Source organism: Borostomias antarcticus, assembly GCF_949987555.1.
Source record: "Borostomias antarcticus genome assembly, chromosome: 6".
NCBI lineage: Eukaryota > Metazoa > Chordata > Actinopteri > Stomiiformes > Stomiidae > Borostomias > Borostomias antarcticus.
In genome coordinates this window covers 8,271,761-8,293,985 of record NC_140239.1, presented here as the reverse complement: position 1 = coordinate 8,293,985, position 22,225 = coordinate 8,271,761, and the positions used below count along the sequence as shown (strand labels likewise).

The window sequence follows — 22,225 nt, the reverse complement described above, 5'->3', positions numbered from 1 at the left end:
AGAGCAGGGGAGAGAGAGAGAGCAGGAGGAGAGAGAGAGAGCAGGGGGAGCGAGAGAGAGCAGGGGAGAGAGAGAGAGCAGGAGGAGAGAGAGAGAGCAGGAGGAGAGAGAGAGAGCAGGGGGAGAGGGGGAGAGAGAGAGCAGGGGGAGAGAGAGATAGCAGGGGGAGAGAGAGAGCAGGGGGAGAGAGAGAGCAGGGGAGAGAGAGAGAGCAGGAGGAGAGAGAGAGAGCAGGGGGAGAGAGAGCAGGAGAGAGAGAGAGCAGGGGGAGAGAGAGAGAAAGAGAGGAGAGAAGAGAGAGAGGAGAGAAGAGAGAGGAGAGAAGAGAGAGAGGGGCAGAGAGAGATTGGGAAAAATAAAAAGAGTAAAGAAGAGAGAGAGGGGTATTGAGTGGGTGCTGGCGGAGGGGGCGTTTAGGAGAGAGGGGGAGAGTAGAGAGGGAGGAGGAGGAGGGAGCAGGGGAGCTGGCTGGCTCGGTCGCAGCAGTATCAGTCTGTCTCCAGGCTTTCCAGAAAGAAGGGCTGAGCAGAAGACAGGCGGAGGACAAGACAGACAGACAGACAGACAGACAGAGACAGACAGACAGAGACAGACAGAGACAGACAGAGACAGACAGACAGACAGACAGACAGACAGACAGACAGACAGACAGACAGACAGACAGACAGACAGACAGACAGACAGACAGGGGGGAGCAGGAGCAGGCAGAGTACACACACACACACACACACACACACCCTGGGAGAAACATGGAGGTTTAAATGGGAGGAAGAATGCTCTGTGTCTGACTGACGATCCGGAGAGTTTGAAAGGCGGAGAGTCTCGTCTCAGCGGTGATGGATTCAGACTCCGACTCCCCGTTCAACTACTCCTGGCCCTCACTCCCCAAGATGAGGATACGCAGGAGGACGGCCAAACAAGGTAGGCTACAACGCCGCGGCTCGTTTCCACGGATACCTTTTAGGGGGTATTTGCAGAATCTCGTGGTCATGGAGATAGTATCGCGTACGCGATGGTCAGAATGTTTTCATTTTGTTGTCAGAGGAGCCTAACCCTGGACTGCTCTCTCTGTATGTCTGGACCGCTCTCTCTCTCTCTCCGCTCTCTCTCTTTCTGCTCTCTCTCTCTCTCTGCTCTCTCTTTCTGCTCTCTCTCTCTACTCTCTCTGTATGTCTGGACCTCTCTTTGCTCTCTCTCTCTGCTCTCTCTTTCTCTCTCTTTGCTCTCTCTCTCTGCTCTCTCTCTTTCTGCTCTCTCTCTCTACTCTCTCTGTATGTCTGGACCGCTCCCTCTCTCTGCTCTCTCTCCGCTCTCTCTCAGCTCTGTCAGGACCTCTCTCTTTCTCTGCTCTCTCTCTCCGCTCTCTCTCAGTCGGCCCGTTCCGAAACAGCCACGCGTTCAGCGGGCACTAGGACCCAGGGACGCGTAGCCGTAGGGCGCCGTGGCAGGCGCCGTTAGCAAGCGGCCCCCTCGGAACACGGTCTGTTTTGACCGGGCACTGCCGTGTAAACAGTAACACGATCCGCCGGGGGCGCCAACGGCAGAGTGTACGTCCTCTCGTGGAGAAATCACAGAGAAACGATGCGATCACGAGGATGTTGACCGCTGTGTACAAACATCCAGGCTCAGCTGGAGGGTCCGGCCGATAGCCGAGGGGGACTTCGGTTAGAAAACAATGCATTTGTAAACATGTTATCTTGCATCACGAGCTGTAGTTCTACTAATGTCAGACAGCCTGGAGGCCGGGGTGGAGAGGAGGAGGATGAGGAGGGACAAACCGAAGTCCATCCTGGAGCAAACCCCTCCCGTCCCCTCCGTGGCGAGCTGTGGCCGATGGGGAGCACCTTCAGCCACAGGCTCCTCCCTCCCAGGTGTAAGACAGAGCAGTTCAGGTGTTCCTTTGTCCAGCGGCCATCAGTCTATAACAGCGCCTGGACCCTGACCCCTCTGCCCTTCTGTCACTTTTACATTGGTAGAGTATTGGTGTTTTATAGCTATTTATGGTTTTTATAGCAGTTATTTATAGTTCTTGTGTATTTAATTCACATATTTTGTGGTTATATGACGACCCTTGATTCTTGATTTTATTCGGAACCTCATCTGTTCTGTTCTGTTGTTTTCTGCTGCTGTAACGCCTACATTTCCTCTCCTGGGGACTATTACAGTTATATCTTATCTTATGTCACACAACAGGTCAGGTTTAGAATAGAATGAAATTGAACTTAAAGACAAAATGGGCCTCCCCTTGAAGAATGTAAAACATCATTATTATAAGATTGATTTCAGAATGAATGACACTCTTTAAAACATGACGTCACTACCGCTCCCTAGCCGAGTCTGAGTGACCACAGGAAGTTCTATTATCCGACCACAGGAAGTTCTATTATCTGACCACAGGAAGTTCTATTAGCCGACCGCAATCCTTTGGGCCGCCGTTTCTCAGAAATGATATTGAAGGAGGGAAGTCAGATTGTCTCTGTTCTCACTATCCACCACTCACACCTCTGTTCCCTCCGCTGGGTCAGATTGGGGTGAGTGTGTGTGTGTGTGCGCGCCCGTGTGTGTGTTTGCTAATGATGTAAGATGAGAAGTGACAGTGTGTTGGGGAATGTCGGATGTCCTCTAGAGATTTGTGGAGCGTCTCAGAGCTCCTCCTTCCCTTCCTCCTCTCCTGAGACAGACAGACAGACAGACAGACAGACAGACAGGCGGGCAGACAGACAGACAGACAGACAGACAGGCAGGCAGGCAGGCAGACAAACAGGTAGAAAAATAGACAGACAGGCAAGCCGGCAGGGTGACAGACAGACAGGCAGGCAGGCAGACAGACAGACAGACAGACAGACAGACAGACAGACAGACGGGCAGGCAGGCAGACGGACAGGTAGGAAAAACAGACGGACAGACAGGCAAGCAGGCAGGGAGACAGACAGACAGGCAGGTAGACAGAAAGACAGACAGGCAGAGAGACAGCCTGTCTGTCTGTCTGTCTGTCTGTCTGTCTGTCTGTCTGTCTGTCTGTCTGTCTGTCTCCTATCTATCCATCTATCCATCCATCTGTCCATCCATCCATCCATCCATCCATCCATCCATCCATCCATCCATCCATCCATCCACAGTACCTTGGCCAGGGGTAATCTGAGTGAAATTTAATCTGGCCATTGAGTACCAACTGCCTCGTCTTTCATAATCCTCAATCCGTTGACCTGAAAACGAGTTGAATGATCTGAAACTCTTTCTCTCTTTCTCTCTCCTCAGAGTGTGGTTCATATGGAGTTCAGATGTGCCAGAGAGAGCGAGGAAGAGAGAAAAAGAGAAAGAGAGAGAAAGACAGAGAGATCAGATTGCTTCCATGTGTGTGAGGGCTGAGCTCTGGTCTCTCTCCTCTCCTTGTTCAAAGTGAGCTTGCTGGAGCAGTAGAACACTTTATTGGTTCAGAATTGCGATGGAAGCTATCAGATTGAATATGTCTTAGGTCAGTTAGTCTACTGGATCACTGAATGACTGTGTTTACCTATAGTACTAACTTAACACTTTGTTAATGTGTCACGTTGAGTGAATAAATGTTGTCCAGCCAGCCCTGTTGCTTGAACTGTCATCAGTTCCAGGTGGTGTCCTGTGAAAGTGTATTTGTCCACTCAGAGAGAGAGAGTAGACCGGTCAGTGCTGTAGATTTGCTTGGTTCTGGCTGTCCGAGCAGAGCGATCTGGCAAACACACACACACACACACACACACAGAGCCTTCATCCTCCGACACTTGGCCTGGCTGGGAGGACGCAGGTGCCAGACGGTCTCTGAACATATGCGGATTGTTAGAGGATAGTGTTTTGATGATTCAAGTTCCCATGAACATTCAAATCAAATAATTGCATCCTTGTTATGAGAGAACCCGACACCGCGGTGAATTCTCACTTCTCTCTGCCAGGATTTATTTTGTTTGTTTTAACATGCTCTTCTCTCTCTTTCTCCCTCTCTCTCTCTCTCTCTCTCTCTCTCTCTCTATCGCTTTCAAGTTGCTCCCAGTTCTACCCTGAAGACAGGTTGATTGATGTGTTTTGGGCTGAAGTTTACAAATTTGCTTTCAATTTCAAATTGTATCCCAATATCACTACAGTATGTAGCAATGCTAGTCAGGTAAACAGAGCCCAGGGTTAGTGACTGTTCCTCTGTGACTTTTGTTTACTCAAGGGGCTGGTCCTTCAGCGAAGCAGCCCCTTGAACAGAGACCCTTGTGACAGCTTTGCCCTCCCTCTCTCTCTCCCTCCCTTCCTCTCTCTCCTTCCCTCCCTCTCTCCACCCCACCCTCCCTCTCTCCCTTCCTCTCTGTCCTTCCCTCCCTCTCTCCATCCCACCCTCCCTCTCTCCCTCCCTCCCTTCCTCTCTGTCCTTCCCTCCCTCTCTCCCTCTCTCCATCCCACCCTCCCTCTCTCTCTCCCTCTCTCCATCCCACCCTCCCTCTCTCTCTCCCTCTCTCCCTGGGGGGGTGGGGGAGTTTGCTCTGGAAACCTGGCGCTGACTGCTGGCTTTGTCTGGGCCTCTGTGCATGGAGCCCTCTCTCCTTCCTTCTCTCTCTCTCTCTCTCTCTCTCTCTCTCCCTGCTGATAGACAGACAGTGCTACTGTGCAGATGTGGCATGGCGACTGTCAGACTTTCACATGTACATTCTCAAACGGCGTCGCCCACCCCAGACGGAGAACCGCACCCTCCGCGCCACGTTCTCGGCGACCTCATCTGAACCCGGGGGAACGCCGTAAGTCGCCGTCGGAGACGGAGGGAGCGCCCGAGAAAGAAAGGAGACGACTTCCCTCCAGATCCGCCCAGGCTGTAATCAGCAGTGATGCGAGGCTGGCGGACTGATGGTCCCCAGACCCCGGTTCTGGCACCGATGTCCCCCCGGCCCCGGCGGCGCGGAGGCTCCAAGCCCAGTGATCGGGCCCCCGGGGGACCAGCCGCCGGGGTCTGGGTCAGAGAGACCGACACAAGACCCAGGGTCCGCCCACGCGGGAACCAGGATCCGGTACCCAGGACCCCGTAGCCTGACCCCCCCCCCCCCCCCCCCCCGAGTCATAACTATCCGTCAAGTTCCTGCCGTGGTCTCATGCGGACCCCGTGTCTGTTTTAATTTTTACGGGTTTGACCCACATCCAGGTTCTAGCCCAGTCCTCTGGTGAGTTCAATTTGGACCCCAGCTCGTCCCAAAGCATGAATTTTTCATGAATGTTTCGGATACATCTAGAATTAGAATAACCTCAATCTGGACTGGAATTTCTGTGCACCAGAACACGTTTGATGTATACCAGATTGCACGTCATTTCCAAGTTGAATGTGGATTGGTTGCGAGTTGAAGCTCATGCTCAGTGATCGTAGTGATTTCATGCGGTTCGCGAGGATCGAGAAGCAGGGCTGTTGTGGCGGCGCGACGCCCGAGGAGGAGCGGGTCCGGCTACTCCGGCGCTGTTTGATGTGGCCGTGCGGCCCTGGAGGGAGGGAGGGAGGGAGGGAGGGAGGGGACCCTGAGCCAGGGCCCCGGGAGGGAGTCCGGTCCAGGACCCCATCTGGTACGCTCGTTAAGCGTTAGCCCCCGCTTTCGTCCTTCCCGATTTATGGCGCGCTCGCGCACACACACACACACACACACACACACACATGCATGAGTGGACAGGAAGCCCAGCCGTTTTGTCTGTGTGATTTATCTCCGACTAGAAGGGTCGCCTCACCCCCCATCCCCCCCACCCCCCCACACGCGCACACACACACACACACACACACACACTTCCCCCTCCTTAATTTCAGTGACGCATCTGGAAACGGGAGATGAACCGAGACTCAGCTAAAGGACGCGTCGGGCTCGCTCCTTAAAAGGGCCGTCAAAACAGTCCTGAGGCGGAAAGCGGCAACGTGGACGAGAGAGGCCGGCGCTGTCCTAGCGTGAGGCGGCCTGCCCGACATTCGAGGCTGCGAGGAGCTCGGCCTGCCCGCTGGTCTCTCGCGGCGCGCGCGCGGCGAGACTGCTTCGCGCGTACTGTAGCACAGATGTGCTAGCAGGGGCCCTGGGACCCGGGTCAGTGCTGTAACCCGATACCACCATTAGCGGTGGGCGTCATTAACTCCACATCCTGAGGTGTGATTGCCTTCGACTAGAACCTTGTTGGGCTGCATCTCTGGAGAGCTGCTTTGTGATGACTGATACTGCTGGCAAAGTCAAAACACAACATGCTGCTTGTCCCCAGGGAATACTGCAGAGCGTGTGTGTGTGTGTGTGTGTGTGTGTGTGTGGAGGGAGCCATGTGTTGTGACAGGGAGCAGGTTTTCCTCCAGTAAACCCGCCCCTCCCAGTCACAGTGAAGTGAGTGTTTGAGCCAGGCTGCTCTCAATACTACTGTGTTCTCACTAGACCAGTGGAGGCTTTTATACAGGAATAACATGGAAGGAGAGGTGGAGAGACCATAGCATGTGCATACACACACACACACACACACACACACACTAACACGTGCACGCACACAAGGACTTGCAGTGTGGCGGGTGCTGCTCCTAGACAATACCATGCTCGCGGACAGGAAGTACGCACCGCATACGTCACTTCCTGTGTTTGTGAACCGCGCAGAGGCATCGCTGTGGAAACCAGACGTAAACAGTCCGTTTCTGTTTCTCTCTCTATCCCTCTCTCTCTCTCTCTCTCCTTCCTCTCCTCCTCTCTCCCTCCTCCAGAGAAGAGCCAGTCTCTGTGTTGCTCTCAGGACGGCGAGGTCAGCCACCCCTCAGCCTGCTCCTCCACCCTGACCGCCGCCTCCCGCTTAGCTGCCCTCATCCAGGGACAGGACCAGGTGTACGCCAACACCATGCTGGTCGACCAGGTGAGCCACAACGCACGCACGCACACACACACACACACACACATGCTTTACGTGCCGGACACTAAGGTGATCCATCTGATTGTCTATAGATCAGTTGATCCTGATCCATCGTTGTATGTTATGTGTTGGTTAGGTTTTGGTAATGTGTTGGTTATGTGTTAGTGTGTTATGGTTATGCGTCTGCCCCCCAGGTGGATGAGCTGGATATCAAGTACCGTTCTCCAGGGGAGGGGGAGGAGGTGGTGTCCGTGCCCCAGAGGAGCAGCCCTCGCTGGGACGCCTTCGCGGGGAGTCCCCCCGACCCCGGCCCCCGGCTCCAGGACAGACCCCCCGACCAGACCTGGGGGGGGCGGAGAGGACTCCCGGGCTCCAGCGTGCCCCCCCGTCACGGCGGCGAGCGGCCCTCGCGCTTCTCCCCCTCCTCCCCCCCGCCGTCCCCCTACGCCTTCCCCCCCTCCCCCTCCCCCTCCCCTGACGGCCAGCCCAGCGCCTCTCTCTCCTCCGGTCTCACTCACAGAGGATGCAGCCTCCCAGAGGAGATCAGCGCTCACAGGTAAGACCCGCTTTAACGGGCTCTGCTCTCTCTCTGTGATCCAACAGACAGACAGACAGACAGACAGGCAGGCAGGCAGGGGCAGGCAGACAGGCAGACAGGCAAGCAGGCAGACAGACAGACAGACAGACAGACAGACAGACCGTGTAAGCCGTTCATCTTGTAAACGTCTGACTGATTGAGGTGGAGTGTAATTTCCAGTGTGGGCAGCTCAGTTTCAGTGCGGTCTCCCTAATGATGTCCATTCATGTAACTAATACAAGCTAATGGGGGTTTAAACCCACTTACTATAGGCTGTAATCATCTCGGAGAGACTTGGAACAAGTCTGCTAGTCGGGCGGTTTATTAGACCACCGTCCAGGACAGTGGGCTGGGCCGGGCGGTTGTAATCAGCGCTCGGTCATCTACAGCACGGCGACCGCTGCGGTCGCCGAGCGGGGAAAACACAGGAAGACGCCACACAATCGGAGCCGACTCTCATTGTTCAGGAGGTCAGGGAGTTTGCGAGCAGTAGCTACCGCACAGTCCTCCAGACAGATACAGTCCTCCAGACAGATACAGTCCTCCAGACAGATACAGTCCTCCAGACAGACACAGACCTCCAGACAGATACAGTCCTCCAGACAGATACAGTCCTCCAGACAGATACAGTCCTCCAGACAGATACAGTCCTCCAGACAGACACAGACCTCCAGACAGATACAGTCCTCCAGACAGATACAGTCCTCCAGACAGATACAGTCCTCCAGACAGACACAGACCTCCAGACAGACACAGTCCTCCACACAGACACAGACCTCCACACAGACACAGTCCTCCAGACAGACACAGTCCTCCACACAGACACAGTCCTCCACACAGATACAGACCTCCAGACAGACACAGACCTCCAGACAGACACAGTCCTCCAGACAGATACAGTCCTCCAGACAGACACAGTCCTCCAGACAGACACAGACCTCCACACAGACACAGTCCTTCAGACAGATACAGACCTCCGAGCCTCCTCTCTTTCTGCTGTACTAGTTCTGATACCTGTAGGAGCTCTGTGTATTTAGTCCATTATATGCCCATCTCACCCCCAGAACACAGCGGACATGTTGTGTTTGGCAATTCCCATCTGAATGATAGCTTGGCTATTGTTTGCTAGCTAGCTAGCTAGCTACTGTACTACTATTGGGTGGACAGTAGAACACACTAATGTTGGGCAAAGCTGAGCAACGGCAAAATAATTCTATAGCAGGCTGGCGTGAGGTAATACTGTAGTTCAGTGTTTGTATCAGGGAAACCACACTAATTTGGGGCAAAGCTGCAGCTCCTTGCAGCTGATGAGCAGGCTAGATAATTCTAGAGAAGGCAGCTGGAACGCTGTGGGCGGGGTTCTATTCGGAGTATTATTTCTATTGGCTGGCGGTATTTTATGTTAAAATTAGCCGAAACGTAAATTAATTTTAAATCCGTCCGTTTAAATAGGACCCCTGCGGATACCTGTGCCAAATATGAACACTATCAGGCCGACGGTGTCCAGGGAAAGGTCAGGATAGAGGGACAGCGCACAGCAGGGCTGAGAGGAGCTCATTTATGTGTTAATAGTCGGATGGACAGGGTATTTTACTGGGAAGACACAGATCTGCTGCAGAGTCGGATGGACAGGGTGTTTCACTATGACCTGCAGCACTCTCGGTGCCAGAGATTTAGAATCTGTTTGGCAAAGGAGACCTGGCCAACTGGCACTGTACTGTGCTGTATGTGTGTGTGTGTGTGTGTGTGTGTCATGGTTATTATAGTTAACAAAAACTAATGAAATGTGAAAAAACCTTTTTGTTATCTGAAAAAATCAGAGGCTTTACCTAAAAACAATAACAAACTACAAAACTATTTAAAATAAATCTCAATTATAGAGAAAATGTCTTTAGTTTTCGTCTTTGTCAGTTTATTTCGTACATACTGTAAGCCTAGCATTTTGGGTGGATATGAAATCTTATCTTCCAATCTTTTAGCCGTGCCAGTTGTAGTGGACACCCCTCACCTGACATCATGGCGGCGAATGTCGGGAGAAGGCGTCCGAGTCCCATTTGTTCTGTTAGCCAAGAGTAACGCAAAATAAACGGATAAACTATCAGTCTGTATCAATGCATCGATGTTAAGACCCCGGTCAGGGAGCCAGATGCACAACCAGGAGACAAGGCCTTGGGGGGGCTTAATAACAAGATGGCGGAAAATGAGAATGAATCCATGAAGGGAGAGACAGAGGGCTCAGCAGGCAAGCACAGCTCTGCTGGGGGGTCCATGGTCTGGGCTGGGCTGCCGGGGTCTGGGCTGGGGGGTCCGGGGTCTGGGCTGGGGGGTCCGGGGTCTGGGCTGGGGCTGCCGGGGTCTGGGCTGGGGGGTCCAGGGTCTGGGCTGGGGGGTCCGGGGTCTGGGCTGGGGCTGCCGGGGTCTGGGCTGGGGGGTCCAGGGTCTGGGCTGGGGGGTCCAGGGAGAGACAGAGGACAAAAACACGAATGAGTCATCGCAAAAGCATGGAAAAACCACAATGGACAGACAGAAATAGGTCCGACCTGAAAAGTGCGGTAGGCTAAATGTCTAAATGGGCTGTACTTCACCACATGGAGTGTGTGGTGAGATCTGGCGACGAGTGGAGCGTTGGCCTGGTTCTTGTAGGAGGTTGAGGGTGATTGCGGGATGGGGAACAGGTGCGGTGAGGAGGGACAGGTGTGAGCAGAGCTGTGCTGGAAGTGTATTCGCCGTTCTTGGTGCGGTGCGAGTGCCGAGGTGCTGGGAACGTCCGGATCTGAGTTGGACCCGTCTGAAGAGGAGGGGGAGCGAGAACGGGCCCCGGGTCTGGGGGTGGACGGCAGAAACTTGGCAGGACCGGGAGGGGGGGCGCAGGGTTCCTCTGGACGGGGGGGCGGGGCGCAGGGTTCCTCTGGACAGGACCGGGAAGGGGCAGGGTTCCTCTGGACAGAACCGGGGGGGCGCAGGGTTCCTCTGGACAGGACCGGGGGGGGCAGGAGGATGTAGGGGGTGCGTGGGGCGCTCAGGCTAGCCGGAGGAGGCAGAGAGAGGCGGCCGTGGAAGCAAGGGATGAGGGAGCCGTAACAATTGATTTACAAATGTATCTACAGTAGCAACCTTACCTTCATACAAAGCACACCACGCTTTATCAGCTAGCCTTTGTGTAGTTAAACAGCTAAACAGTAAAGTAGCCAGATGGAAGCATATCACTGAAGCAAGGGCTGATCATAAGCTACGGCTTTACTATAGCTACAGTACGTTAGCTAGCAGATTGCCTGGACAGCGTGCACAATATACCCAGCATTTCCTAGACTGGGTGCAGACACTGAATTTAAAAAATGGGATTCACGGTCTGGAAAAGCTCTCATCCAGAGTGAGGAATTCCAACCAGGCCAATCAGCATCCTTTGAATTAAACTCCCTAACCAGTTAGCCTACGTAAGCTAGCTAAATTCGAAAATGCAATTTTCTAGTCATTTCTGACCTTTTTGAATCTCGGCCCCTGACAAAAAAGACTACAAAAAAGACTAAAACTAACATTGAAACTAAAAAAACAAAACTAAAAACATTTTCTAAAAATAAAAATGAAACTAGCAAACTCGCTTTAAAAACTAATTAAAACTAAATTGAAATTGAAAACAGAAAGTCAAAATGAAAATAACAAAACTAATGAAAAATGCAAAATAGTGGGTGTGCGTTCAGATATATTTGTGTGTGTGTGTGCCTACTGTACATGCATGCGTATGTACTGTATGTGTGTGTGTGTGTGCTGCTCAGAGATCCCAGTCATGCCTCCAGTGTGTGTACTGTATGTGTGTTTGTGCATGTGTGTGTGTGTGTGTGTGTGTGTCTGTGTGTGTGTGTGTGTGTCTGTGTGTGTGTCTATGTGTGTGTCTGTGTGTGTGTGTGTGTGTGTGTGTGTGTCCAGTTCCAGTCTGGATGCCCCGGGGTGTGACAGCGGGGACGAGGACATACTGGGCCACTCCTACCCCTCCTCGTCTCCACGGCAACTCCCCGCATTGCAGTCCAGCTCTGGAGAGGAGAGAGACTCCTTTGACACCTCGCCTGACTTCAACCGCACACACTCCGACAGCACACACACGTCTGCTAAGGTACCCCCCCCCCACACACACACACACGAAAAGGTACCATGAACATGTGCAAAGTCACACACACACACACACACACACACACACACACACACACACACACACACACAGGCACACATATACCAAGAGCACATACACGACTGAAAAGGTACCTCGCTCACATACACACTCAGACACACACACACACACACACACACACACACACACAGACACACACACACACACAGACACACACACACACACACACTAGGGCTGCACAATTAATCGTGAATTAATCGAAATCGCGATTATGACCTCCGCGATTAACTAAACGCAAAAGGCCGCAATTAATGTGATTAATAATTTTGCGTGCAAGAGTGTGCTAGGACTACACGGACGAATCACAGGCGCTAATGCTGTCTGACCAATCACATGCGTTCCCGCTGAGTGGTTACGAAACAGATGATGTCGCTCAAGCCCAGCAGGTCATATGCAAACTGTGCAGAGCTAAAGCTATTACTTTGAAATATTAATCGCAATTATTAATCGCAATTACCATTTTGAAGCAAATTATTGCAATTATTATCTTTTGTCATAATCGGCAGCCCTAACACACACACACACACACACACATTCTTCTCTCTCTCACGGTCATGCTCTCCTTCAGGATCCCGGAGAGGCAGAGGTCCGCCTGCGCTCCTACTCGTACTCCTCCCCCAAAGCCCGGCCGTCACGCCCCCTGTTCGCCCGGGACGCCGCCGTCTCTGACCTGTCGGAAGGTGAGTGACCTTTCACCCCTCTGTGACCTCCCCCCTCCCCAGGGTCTCATTGGACAACACGACTGCCATGTGTTTGTGAGAGGTGGGTTAGACAGGGTCCTCCATCTGGACACTCTAGGCTAGAGGAATGGGAGTGTGTGTGTGTGTGTGTGTGTGAGACGGACGTAATTTTTTTCTGCGTTGTGTTTTCTGTGTCACTCGTTCGTTCGACCCACGTTAAGCGCGCGCCCAGGGTGGGATTCGAAGCCATGTTTTCCTGAACTCACCCGTTTGCCAGACACCGCTCGGTCCCGCTACGCCACCGAAAAGCCACAGTAGCTATTCGATGGCGCGGCCGGACTATTTATACTACGGGGAGTGAGTTTCACTACTCGACCACTACTCTACTCTAGCCTCCTCCTTACATGTGTATATGTACCAGAACTCCCCCACCTCCAGTGAGCTGTCCTCCTCTGTACTTGTCCTGTCCTGTAGGTGGCGTGTTCAGCAGCAGTGGTCGCTCCCTCCTCCAGGCTCTGTCTCTCTCTAAACCCCTCTCTCTCCTCCAGCCCGGTAGTAAGTACAGCCCCGCAGCCCTGCAGAAACAGGTGGTGAACCCTGTTTCTCTGAGGGGACGAGCCCCGGCTCTGATGTGGTGTGTGGTTAACGTCATATTTATTACGGTGACTGCGGTGATTACATCATCACATTTGGGTATGGTTACCATGGTGATTATGATCACATTTAATATGGTAACTATGGTTACAGTGTTGATTATGGTGACCCTTGTTATTATGGTTGCTATGGTGATTATCATCACATTTAGTATGGTGATTATGGTGACCATGATGATTATGGTTACTATGGTGATTATCATCAATTTATTATGGTGATTGTAGTTACCATGGTGATTGTGGTGAAGAGGGATATTATGGGATGTGGTGCTGGGGGTAGCTTGGCTGCTGGGCTGACCGTACTGCTAGTACAAAACTAGCAGCCAGGCTATGCCATGGTGACGGCTGGCTCTGGGTACGAAACACAAAACAAGGTACAAAATGGCTACCGTCCAGAGCCAGAAACTCCAGAGACAGCTGGGCCTGCAGTGGACGTGTGGTCTCTACCCTCAGGTGCCTGGCAGGCTGCTGGGGAGCTGGTCTCTACCCTCAGGTGCCTGGCAGGCTGCTCGGAGTTCGTCTTGGCTCTGCTCTGGCTGGGGGCTTCTCACACCAGGAGTTGTTTTGGTTCCATTTTCATGGAAATGTTTTTGGCACTGCGATTGTTGCTTTTATTTGCCTCCGTCCACCTCCTGTCCTCCTCCTCCACCTCCTCCTCCTCCTGCTCCTCCTCCTGTTCTTCTCTTTCTCATTTGTTCCTCCATCTCTTTCCTGTTTCCTCTCTCTCTCTCTCTCTCTCTATCTCTCTCTCCCTCCCTCCATCTCCCCCCCCTCTCTCTCTCTCTGTCTCACTGCTAGGCTATGTTAGCCCCTCCTCCTCCACAGATAATTACTCTCTGATTGGATGATATGCTTCCGGAGGCTCTGAATAGATTCACTGTGGAATCTGTTCACTTTGCTTTAGCTAATCTTTTTTTTCATGCTACAAAGAAACCAAACCACAACTAATGCTCCTTGTGTTGTTCATACAGTATTAACGGCAGGATCACTCATCCTCTTTATTGTTGTAACTCTGTGTTAGTGAGGAGAGTCTGGCATCAGGAAGTGAACAGGGTGTTCTAATGATCCATCTCTGCTTCTCAGGTGTGTGTTAGTGTTGAAGCTCTCCAGAGGAGTGGTGATCCAGTACACAGCTGTCACACTGTTAACACCTGGCTTCTCTCTCTTTCACTGTCCATCTCTCTCTCTGTGTGTGTGTGTGTGTGTGTGTGTGTGTGTGTGTGTGTGTGTGTGTGTGTATGTGTGTGTTACCTCCACAGAACAGAGAACCCTCAGTCTGACGGAGACAGCCAGAGAGAAGAGGTAACATCTGTCATTTATCTTGTTTAGGAAAGGGTGCGGGTGTGTGTGTATGTGTGATGATTCTGGGCTTAGTGTGTGTGTGTGTGTGTGTGTGTGTGTGTGTGTGTGCTTGTGAGATGAGCTTAGGCTGAGTTCTGAGAACAAGCAGCTTTTCTCAAGGCTCCAATGTTGACCTGCGGTCAGGGGTTGGCTGGGCAGAGTATTCTGTGTGTGTGTGTGTGTGCGTGTGTGTGTGTGTGCGTGCATGTGCATGTTTGCTTGTGTGTGCGCATGTGTGTTTGTCCAGTTTCTAGTCAGCTCTCCAGTGCTAAAGTGTGGTCAGGGTCTGACTGGGAAGGATGTGACACGCAGGTATTTCCTGTTACAGGTCCCTGGGGCCAGAATACGCTCCGACTGCAAACTCAAAATAGAGTAAACACACACACGCACACACAATCACACTTACTCGCACTCACTCACTCGCACACCCACACCCACACACGCACACACACACACACACACACACACACACACACACACACACACACACATCAAGGGCTTTCCAGGACGTCAGGCCTGCGAGAAATAATGTGTACTTTTAGAAATTAAAAACAGAGAGGAACTGTGTCATTTTTCTGTGATGATGCTGCCAATGTAATTACTATGTATATCGGTTGGTTGGTCATTTCCCTGTATGTTTGTACAGTGTTTTTTTTTGCTGCAGCTGGATGAATAGCTATGCTAATGTTCAGCTTCATGTTCAAACTCAGCCTCCTCTCACTGTCTAACTCATGAATATGACATCATGTATCATTCCCATAATGCACTGCCATTGCTAAAGCAACATCCATGCGTCGCTAACAAACAAAGACAAACAACCCCCTACGTCTTCCTAAACTCAGGCTGCGGCCGTCAGTTTTTTTTAAACCTGACGTTCACCAGAGCAGTACACACACCCTCAGATGAATAGACATCATAGGCTAGATAAATCCTATTCCAACTTGAAGTATGTAAATGTAACAGTGCAACATTGTGGGTTCAAATCCCACCTGCGACATACAGAGTGAGCTGTGTTCCAACATCCTCAACCAAAGGCCTTCTGTCTTCGAAGACAACCTTGAGCACAACAACACAGCATTTCTGACCCTCCCCGGTAGTACGTACTACACCCTTACAGAGTGCCCCTTCCCCCGCCTTCCTAGAACCAAGTTACACCCTTACCGAGTTCTCCTTCTCGTAGGGTGCTGGGTTTCCGTAAGCGGGCCCAGTCTGCGGAAGAGGAGGGCAGCGCATCGCTCCAGCACCTCACCCTCTCTGAGTTCCTCAAAGAGTACGTCAACAACCTGGCAACCCGATGCCATCATGCATGAGCAGACCCACAAACCTGGCAACCCACGCTGCCGCGCATGTGTGGACCCGACAGCCTGGCAACCCATGCCACCACGCATGTGTGTAGACCCGTAGACACAGCTTGGCATAACTTTCCTAACTCCTTTCATGACTTTGTTTGACTCAGTATCAGCTGACTAGCCATAAAATAATTTTACAGCTGTTTAAAAGCATTGAAGCAGCGCATCTCCATGGCTGCGACAGTAGGTCTTTAAAGTAGCTTAACCCACCCGCTGTCATACAACATGTCATTTAACAAGCTACGAACTCAAAATAACCCTTCATCTCTGTGGTACGGACTCTGTTCTGTGAAGATGATCCGATCAGGGCCCTTATGTCTCAGGGTAGGACTGCTGATCCAGGATCAGGGCTGGATCCTAGTTGTGTTCAAGTCCAACCTGGCCCTAAATCAGCTCTCCTAGTCTTAGATGTTCCATAGAGGTCCTCTTCAGCTCAGCTCTGTCTCACAGAGCTGACTCTAAAGCTGGGTTCACCTACAGCACGACAGTCCAGACGATTTCACACATTTTTAGAACCAAAAATGTCACCGTTTCGTCACCACCTGTTTGAAACGTCGAAAGCTACTGTTCAAAATTCAACCTGTTAAATCTCATGCAACGAATGGCGACCAGATTGGCGACCAGCTCTGAAACGACCAATTCTGAAAGGTTTAGAACGACTGGCGACTAGTTCTGAAATTAGCATCTCGTCTCGGCTGTTGTACGCGAACCCGGCTCAAAACACGTAATGTCTTTTAAACCATAATACCTTTCACCTGGAATGCCTGCTGTACTTTCTGTAGTGCCCTGTCAATAGCTGACCCATTCTGAATCGCATGGTGTCAAGGACGTGCTATGAATAGCCCCAGACCCGGGCAGAGCCATGGTTACTGGTCTGTCTCCCAGACCTCCCAAACACGCCAGGCATGTGAGCCAGAGTTATACTCTGCAGACCAGGGGAGGTCCAAAAAAACACATTCTTTACTTCCAGCTCAGCACCAACACTCCTGATTGATTGATTCAGCCATCACAGGTCAAGATTGAGGACCGGGATTGGCTTGTTGTTGTCAGACACCAGGTGTGTTAGTGCTGGCCGGGTACACAGCAGGCCTGGGTCCAGTACTGTTTGAAAGTACTGTCAAATACTTGGGGGGGCGCTAGATTTATACAAAAAATGTATAAAGCCTAAGGAACAGTCCCCAAAAGCATGAACTCTGAGGTAAAACAAACGCACTTCAGAGTGTTTGACCCAGGTCTGGACCCCTGCAGCTCTCCAGATGTTGTTCTCTTCTGACGTTCTATGTTCTGTGTTCTGATGCCTGTGGGGAACCCGAAACCCATCGGTGGTGAGCAGGATAGAGGACGAGGAGTGGGATAAGTACATCATCCCTTCCAAGGTGGAGTCAGAGAAGTACAAGGTCAGCCGAACCTTCAGCTTCCTGAAGAGCAGAATGTCTAGCACGCGCAGCAAGGCCAAGGTGAGGCCAATACCGTTTTATTTGACCTTTATTTATACTATTTCGGTTTGTTTTGTTTTTATTTTTTAACCAAAATTAGAAAAACATAATCCTTCAAATGATCCAGTTCTAGTGGAGTGAAAGGCTTCCCACACACCAAATACTACCAAGGAGATCGGTATGGAGAGACTTCCTCCCGCAGGGTGTGTGTGGTCTTGCCGGGGGTCCGGTGCTGGGGGCCAGTCTGAACAAGGAGACTTTATTTGGGGAGGGAAAAAATGCCCTTACTCATATCTTAGCAACAGGACAGTTAAAACGTCCTCTTACATAATCAGCAGACCCCCAACGCAGCTTAGAGCCAAAACACATTCCATCATGCACACTCACCGTCAGTGCCACGTGCGTGTGGGCACACACACACACACATACAGTACACACACACACACACACATACAGTACACACACACGCACACACACACAAATCTCCTGGATAAGTTAAGAGAGAATAAACATGCATTTTACATAGACACACACATGCATGCACACACATGTGAGCGCGCACGCACACACACACACACACAAGCACAGGACTGACCCCACTTCCCCCTGTAGAGCGGACTCTTGCGACAGCCGTGGTCCCTGTGGACTTTAAAACAGTTAATGGACACACAGGCCTTGGGGTCCGGGGGCCTCTGGGTGTCTGTGTCCCAGCCAGAGCTCTCTAAACCCCGGCCAGGACCGGACCCGGTTCTGCTCCACACTGGACCTGCGATTCCACACCCAGACTCCTCCATTCATTTCTCTATTCAACTCTACATAGGCATCGTCTGATTGACCACATTTGTTTTAATGGAGACAGACTGACTTTTCGTGGCGGTGCGTAGACCGAAGGAGTGAAGATCTGAGACGAGATTCGGTTCCTCTCTCGTCCTCCAGGTGAAGGGGAAGGAGGTGAAGGAGAGGACGGGGGCGACTAGCGGACACCAGTTCGTGCCGTTGTCTCCGTCGGGTCCCTCGGTCTGTGTGGCCTGTGACAAGCCTGTCCCTGGGAAGGACCTGCTGCAGTGCTCCTGTGAGTAGACCGCCTAGCGCTGTGTGTCCCTCTCAGTGTCCCGTAGTGGCAGCGGCAGCCTTGGTATACCTGGGAGTGTGTCTGTAGTCCGAACTGTTTTTTTCCTGGCAGTGTGTCTGTAGTCCAAGCTGTCTTCATGTGAGTGTGTCTGTAGTCCAAGCTGTCTTCCTGGGAGTGTGTCTTTAGTCCAAGCTGTCTTCATTTGAGTGTGTCTGTAGTCCAAGCTGTCTTCCTGGGAGTGTGTCTTTAGTCCAAGCTGTCTTCATGTGAGTGTGTCTGTAGTCCAAGCTGTCTTCATTTGAGTGTGTCTGTAGTCCAAGCTGTCTTCCTGGGAGTGTGTCTGTAGTCAAAGCTATCTTCCTGTGAGTGTGTCTGTAGTCCAAACTGTCTTCCTGGGAGTGTGTCTGTAGTCCAAACTGTCTTCCTGGGAGTGTGTCTGTAGTCCAAATTGTTATGGTTGTGATTATGATAATGATAGGGGTTCTGCTTCTTTCCAGATTGTTCCCTGAGTGTCCATCGGAGCTGCCGTGATTCTGCAGCTGCCTGTGGGAAGGTAACCAACGGATACGCCTGTAAACCCAGAACTCAGCAGAGACAGAAAGTCAAGCACACATGGCATTCTTGGATGCTTGACAATATTTATTATAGAATGAATCAATGAAACGGACCTTAATACTGTAGTATTGTTTAACCCGGGTTTAAGTGAATTTGTTAATGTTGTGATTGTTTGTCCTCTCCAGAAGCCTCAGGAGAAGAACACAGCAGCCATGTTGAAAAACAAAACCTCTTCTCTCCCCCACAGTGAGTTAGACATTACTGCCTGGTTCTACCCCTCCTTCCCCCTTCCTGTCCCAGTTAAACTGTTAAAGTTTAACCCGCCTCTGTGGGGGTTCAGGGCTACAGGGTCAGTGTGTGTGTGTGCACATTTGCTTGTGTGTGTGTGTTTTCTGCAGTTCAGGTAGGACACAGAGTTTGAGCAGTTCTCACGTAAAGAATGGCCCGAGTGATTGCATCATGCAGAGCTCTGTTCCTTCATGGTGCTCTGAGTGTGTGTGTGCAGGGGGCTAGCGGTCAAGGGGTCAAGGTAAGTTGATGGGCCTTCAACAATTTCCCCCTGGGGATCTGGCGCGGATTTATGCACGGGCTGCAGCCTCGGGGCCACACACACCCTAACCTTAACCTGCAGCCTAGGGGCCACACACACCTTAACCCTAACCTGCAGCCTAGGGGCCACACACACCCTAACCTTAACCTGCAGCCTCGGGGCCACACGTGTGCAATGAAAAATGCTCATGAAAAATAATCCCAAAATCCAAATCAAATCACCACTGCTGGGGATCAATAAAGTATCTGTCTGTCTGTCTGTCTGTCTGTCTGTCTGTCTGTCTGTCTGTCTGTCTGTCTGTCTGCCTGTCTGTCTGTCTGTCTGCCTGTCTGTCTGCCTGCCTGTCTGTCTGTCTGCCTGTCTGCCTGTCTGTCTGTCTGTCTGTCTGCCTGTCTGTCTGTCTGTCTAAATGAGCTCAATGGACAAGAGTTTAAATCTAAAAGATGATTTTTGTTTCCCCACTTCTCCCTCGTCCTTCCATTCTCCTTCCCCCATCTTCCATTCTCCTCCTCTCCTCCTCCTCCACCCCCACCATGTAGTGAGAGAGGGCTCTCCAGCCTCCCTCTCCTCCTCCCCCTCCTCGTCCTCCTCTTCCCTCCCCGTCACGCTGAGCAGAGACAAGAGAGACGCGGTGGCACCACTCGCCAAGACCAACTCTGTCTCAGACAGGTCCGTATGCCAACACACACACACACGCACGCACACACACACACACGCACGCACACACACACACACACACACACACACACACACACACACACACACACACACACACACACACACACACACACACAGACCCTCTTCTCAAGTAGTTTGCCCCCCCCACCCTCCAGGAGGATGAGTGACGTGGTGGGGGTGGACAGCAGTGAGGGGTGCGGTGGGAGCGTGTGGCCCAGCGCCCCCCCCAGTGAGGAGGGGACACAGCTGTCAGGGACCCCCCCATGCGCCGACCCCCAGAGGACCATCCAGGGTAAGGAGGCCCTGGAGGCTCACACCTCTAAGGCTGTGTTGTTAACCTTAGTCAACCAATTAACCAATCAATTAAAGGAGTAGTAAAGGGAAAATGCATGTTTAGCCCTGTTTTAAGGTTACTTATGATCATATACAATTGTTCAGATCAAAACGTTGACAAAATTAGCACTTTTGATAAAGTCTGATAATTGCTCTACCACCGTTTTGGTCATACAATGGATGTGGGTGGGCACCTTGAAAAATCTTTCAAAAACATGTTAAACTCTCAATTTCAAAGACAAGAAGCTCACCGAGGGGGTAATTGGTGTCCGTTGGTGTTCTGGCATCAAATTCGCCACAAAGTATGAATACTGTAGGGTTTTATTGATCATTTTATGAAATCCATTGACTTGTATTGACGCGACCGTTGTAGATGTGTAGATCAATCCGCAGGGGGGATTCAGGAAGCGGAACTACTTACGGTAGCTATTGTTATTGTTTGCTAGGCTACCTAGTTTGTGGACGTTTACACACGTATGTGCTGCGACTAAATAGTTCTATGCTAAATATTTAAAAAAGCCTTTCCAGATTAACTAGAATCTTACTTTATGGCGAATTATATGTCAGAACGCCAACTAACACCTCGGTGAGTTTCTTGTCTTTGAAATTGAAAGTTTAACATGTTTTTTGAATAATTTTTCACGGTGCCCACCCACATCCATTGTATGACCAAAACGGTGGTGGAGCAATTATCAGACTTTCTCAAAAGTGCTAGTTTTGTCAACGTTTTGATCTAGTATATGATCATAAGTAACCTTAAAACAGGGCTAAACATGCATTTTCCCTTTACTACTCCTTTAAACAATTAACCAGCTAAAAAATCAACCAATCACATAGATAGATATTAGTCGTATGTCTCCTGTACAGTTCCATGCGACAGACTGAAGTCTTATGAACTCTTGACTCTTGATTTGCCCTCTCAGAGCCGATTGACGCCCCCCTGCTCAGCGACCTATCAGCAGAGCTGCTGGGGCTGGAGGCGGAGTCCTGGAGCTCGGCGGTCGACCCAGAGTTCTGCAGGAAGTACGACAAACGCACGGTGAAGCGGCAGGACGTCATCTACGGTGAGAGGAGCTTGTCTCCATCACTCTGTTCTCTCTCTCTCTCTCTCTCTCTCTCTCTCTCTCTCTCTTTCCATTCCCTGTCTCTCTCCTCTCTCTCTCTCTCTCAATCTGTGTCTGTGTACAGTACCAGTCAAAAGTTTGGACACACCCTCTCATTCAATTGAATGTACGTACTGTATGTACGAATGTGTGTGCGTGTGTCTGTGTGTGTGTGTACGCATGCTCCTCACTGTATACACCACAGAGAAGAGGTTTTGTTTTTCAACATGGCTGCTGTGTTCTTCTCCTGAGGCTTCTGGAGAGGACAAATGATCACAACATTAACAAATTCACTTTAAACCCAGGTTAAACAATACTACAGTATTCAGGTCCGTTTCATTGATTCATTCTATAATAAATATTGTCAAGCATCCATGAATGCCATGTGTGCTTGACTTTCTGTCTCTGCTGAGTAGTTCTGGGTTTACAGGCGTATCCCTTGGTTACCTTCCCACAGGCAGCTGCAGAATCCCGGCAGCTCCGATGGACACTCAGGGAACAATCTGGAAAGAAGCAGAACCCCTATCATTATCATAATCACAACCATAATTGTAAACATAACTGTACAAACAAATAGGTGAAACCATGTCCCACATCTTATATGGTTGCCATGTATACAGTGGGCTTTACATACAGTATGTAGACACGACAGAATAGTGGATTTGATATCAAAAGGACTTATGTTTTAAGATCTTCCTTTAGGCTGTACAAGCATTCTACAGTGAAGCAGAGCTTGTTCAGTCTGTGTAGTGACGAAGCAGTGTTCTCAAATATCACAGAGAACACCCCTGATCTAGAGACTCTGAGAGAGGTGTTCAGGTGGTCGGCTATGCTTTTGGTTACACCTAAGAGGAAGCCTT

At 51.0% G+C, this 22,225-nt stretch overlaps 1 protein-coding gene across 1 annotated transcript in view; it reads left to right on the top strand.

Moving 5' to 3' along the window:
* The first annotated feature begins 818 nt into the window (after positions 1-818).
* Positions 819-22,225, top strand: part of LOC311310254 (rho guanine nucleotide exchange factor 28-like) — a 35,801-nt gene continuing 14,394 nt past the window's right edge. Inside the window, exons 1-14 of the mRNA XM_084439675.1 lie at positions 819-921; positions 6,713-6,858; positions 7,050-7,411; positions 11,357-11,540; positions 12,184-12,295; positions 14,208-14,250; positions 15,470-15,559; positions 16,972-17,095; positions 18,011-18,146; positions 18,644-18,699; positions 18,887-18,947; positions 19,791-19,920; positions 20,085-20,221; positions 21,186-21,326. Of these exons, the coding sequence (XP_084295801.1) occupies positions 837-921; positions 6,713-6,858; positions 7,050-7,411; positions 11,357-11,540; positions 12,184-12,295; positions 14,208-14,250; positions 15,470-15,559; positions 16,972-17,095; positions 18,011-18,146; positions 18,644-18,699; positions 18,887-18,947; positions 19,791-19,920; positions 20,085-20,221; positions 21,186-21,326 (1,807 nt within the window). The 5' untranslated portion in view covers positions 819-836. The remainder of the gene's footprint in view (positions 922-6,712; positions 6,859-7,049; positions 7,412-11,356; positions 11,541-12,183; positions 12,296-14,207; positions 14,251-15,469; positions 15,560-16,971; positions 17,096-18,010; positions 18,147-18,643; positions 18,700-18,886; positions 18,948-19,790; positions 19,921-20,084; positions 20,222-21,185; positions 21,327-22,225) is intronic.